The sequence below is a fragment of the Phymastichus coffea genome, unplaced genomic scaffold (assembly GCF_024137745.1).
Source record: "Phymastichus coffea isolate CEN01 unplaced genomic scaffold, Cenicafe_Pcof_1.1 PCOF00023, whole genome shotgun sequence".
NCBI classification, from domain to species: Eukaryota; Metazoa; Arthropoda; class Insecta; order Hymenoptera; family Eulophidae; genus Phymastichus; species Phymastichus coffea.
In genome coordinates, this window is record NW_026706834.1 from 287,578 (window position 1) to 291,316 (window position 3,739).

A 3,739-nucleotide genomic window follows, 5' to 3' on the forward strand; every position below is an offset into this window, starting at 1 on the left:
TCTAGTATTTTGTTTTCTGATTAGGTGAATGAATCTCTCAAAAAAAAAAAAATATATATATATATATATGGCCCTTAGACCCATGGAGAGTGCATTCAATACAAAGTGTTTGGTGCTCATACAAATCGGCAAAAGGCTCTCAACCCCCGACCTACGAAAAATAAATAAAGATCGACTCTTTGCTTCTGGAGTCATCCATATATTTGTTGACACTCATTGACTAAAAGACCGGAGTGGATTCACTATATTAGTTGAAGAGCAAATAGGCGTTTTGTATATTTGTGTTCATAATATTCTTGTTTTGCGGGCATTTTTTCTCGCCAATTAGGAATCAATTTTTACGTAGTACTCTTCAATTTTCATATTTTCTATATCAACAAATTTAGAAGAGATTTATTTTGTAACCATGGGGAGAAGAAGGCGAATTGTGAATGAAATTCCTAGTGATTCAGAGTCTGTTGATGGGTTGTGCGATTCTAATGATGAAGACGGGGTATTGGATCGCAGAGTAGATCATGTTGCTCCTTCAATCAACAATCTTCTCGAAGATGAGGCACACGAAGAAGAAATTGACGACGAAACAACCACTACAGATTTAAATAAAAGTGAAATTTGGAGATCGACGAGTATTCCAAAGACTGATTTACCTTTCAGTAGGAGTCACGGACCCATCATCCCTGACTCGGCGTCTTCTCCAAAGGATATATTTCTTTGTTTGTTCCCTGAGTCTCTATTAGATGTTATTGTAGAACAAACAAATTTGTTTATTTCTCAAAAGAAGTCAAAAGGAGATCTTATCACCAAAGATGAGTTGAAAATTTTCATAGCGATCAATATCCATATGGGTTACAAGAAGTTACCTTCGTATCGGGATTATTGGTCTAATAGCCCTCAATTCCATGATTCATATATTTCTTCACTGATGACTGTGAATCGCTTTGGATTTTTTTTGTCTCATTTGCATATCAATGATAATTCAAAAGAACCAGCAAAAGGAGATCCAGAATACGATAAATTGTATAAACTAAGACCTCTTCTCGACACACTTTCTGAAACATTCAGAGAATGCTGGAAACCAAGCCATCACCAAGCTATTGATGAATCAATGATCAAGTTCAAGGGGAGGAGTAGCATGAAACAATATATGCCAGCCAAGCCAACTAAACGTGGATACAAAGTTTGGACCCGAGCAGATGAATCGGGATTTGTTTGTCAATTTCAGATCTACACAGGCAAAACAGATAGTCCTGAAAAACAATTAGGAGCACGTGTGGTTCGTGATCTTACACGTGACCTTGTTGGTCATAATCACCAGGTGTATTTTGATAATTTTTTCACAGGAGTAGAGCTTCTAATATCTCTAAAACAGGATAACATCCTTGCATGTGGCACAGTACGATCTAATCGCGCGAATCTCCCCAAAAGTGATAAGTCTGATAAAAAAATGGTTATTGGAGAGTACGAATACAAGATCTCGACATCAGGACTCACATGGATAAAGTGGATGGATAAAAAACCAGTATACTTTTTATCAAATTTTCACGACCCTACCGAAGTAACTGTTGTGAATCGGAGGCAAAAAGATGGTACTCTAACTCCTGTCAACAGTCCTGTCTTGTGTTCAGACTATAACACACACATGGGATATGTCGACTATGCGGATCGTGCAATATCTACTTACCAGATTGATCGTAAATCCAAAAAATGGTGGTTTAGAATTTTTTGGCACTTCATCGATCTCTGCATATGTAACGGATTCATTTTGTACAAGGAAAAACAAATCAAACCACTTTTGTCATTGAAAAAATTCCGAATGAGATTGGTAGAACAATTGGTGGTACATAAGATCCCAACTCCAAAAGGTAGGAAAAGAACGGCACCAAATACTCCAAGCCATGCAAAAATCAAAGTACCTGATGAAAAGAGACTTTCTAATGCTGCTCACATGCCACAAGTCTCAGATACATATAAAAGATGTAACCACTGTTCTACAAGAGATAAGCCACAAAAGACGAGATGGATTTGTAGTACTTGTAATGTTCCTCTGTGTCTTTTACCGGAAAGAAATTGTTTTCAAAAACATCACATATAGACAGTAATGAGTTTTGTTGCTCTGGTTGTATGAAGAACATGTTTTTATGTCTAATTTCAAAGAATACTCAGTAACAATATTACAGTACAAATTTATTGATAATGCAAAGGGGATCCTCCTACAGGAAGAATGGAGGAAAAGAGGAAATAAAAACCCTGAAAATGAAACATAAAAAATGCAGAAAATAATATATAAAAAATAAAAAATAATATAAAATATAAAAAATAAAAAATATATATAAAATATAAAAAATACAAAAAAAATATAAAATATGAAAAATACAAAAAAAACGTAAATGGAGCTTGAACTCATCACGTCCTCGTCGTAAGCTTCGGGTAATGCCGAGAATGAGTGAAAGAAGTATCCACTATTCTGAGATATTATACTTTCAAGTCATGCAAATAAGCATGTACATCAATCATATCCTTTGACCATCTTGGCTGCAGAATTTCAGAAAACTAGTATGATATTGATTATCACTGAGATTGAGGCACTTTAGATATGAGTTTGAGAGTATTCAAGCCAATATAAAAATATACATATCCGCCATTTTGAAAGCATTATTTTGGAAACCTGATATCAGAATCGTTATCTGCGACCCCTAAAACCCTTTAGATATGAATTTTAGAGTATTGGTATCAATATAAGAAATCTTCTTGCCCGCCATTTTAGATCCGCCATCTTGGATACACAATTTTTGAAATCTGATGTCAAATTATTATTCAGCGACCCCAAAAACCTTTGTATACCAAATTTGAAAGGGATACTCTCATTATTCGCGTCAATAATGAATTTCTCCCCAAAAATTCAATTTTTTTCTTCTTTGTTCATTTAAAAATATTAAAAAATAACCCAATATATTGATTTCAACTGCAAAATTATGTTTTTGAACTATTAATGAACTGAAAGAATGCAAAAGACCCTGTTGATATCCATTGTTACGTCTCGTGCATCAACTACGAATAGCTAATGAATGAGACGTTCCAAAATGTTGACTAGTGGTCGGATATGTCTCACTTATAATAAATATACTCGTATGTGGATATGTATGTCTGATAATTGTACTACCTTGATAACACAGGCATGCAAGGTTTTGTTCTTTTGCAACTGAGGGTCATTTCCGAAGTAATTTTTGGCGTAGAATTCGAATCCGTCATCAGAATTTCTCCATCACCTCAGGTTTTTGAGTAATCGTCCCCTAAAGGTCGAAAAAACACGTTTTTTGGCCATATTCAAAGCTTTATTACATCGTGAGTTTATATTCTTTTCAAAAACGGTTGACGGCATCTTAAAGAAGCACTCTTACCCTTCAAAACCCATTTTTCAAATTTAAGATATCATTTTTTTTCATCAAGATATTATCAATGGAAATTTGCCATTTTTGAGGTTTCACCATGAGCTTAAAAATTCGGCCAATTGTCCTGGAAGAATACGATATATTTCTTAGTATTTTTTGGATAATGATTCTAGAATCATTATAAAAAGTAAGTTGTAAAAGAACAGTGACGACTCTCTATTTTGCAGGCCTGTGTAATCGTAGCTTTTAATTGTTGATAAAATGTAGCAGGCTCTAACTGCTTGTTGGATTGTATGAATGTAGCAGGCTCTAACTGCTTGTTGGATTGTATGAATGTAGCAGGCTCTAAC

The 3,739-nt window shown here is 34.6% G+C and overlaps 1 protein-coding gene across 1 annotated transcript; it reads left to right on the forward strand.

The window, feature by feature from the left end:
- The first annotated feature begins 406 nt into the window (after positions 1–406).
- Positions 407–2,092, forward strand: LOC131675486 (piggyBac transposable element-derived protein 4-like). Its single transcript, XM_058954484.1, has one exon. The coding sequence runs from the start codon at positions 407–409 to the stop codon at positions 2,090–2,092; it is 1,686 nt and encodes a 561-aa protein (XP_058810467.1).
- The last annotated feature ends 1,647 nt before the right edge of the window (positions 2,093–3,739 follow it).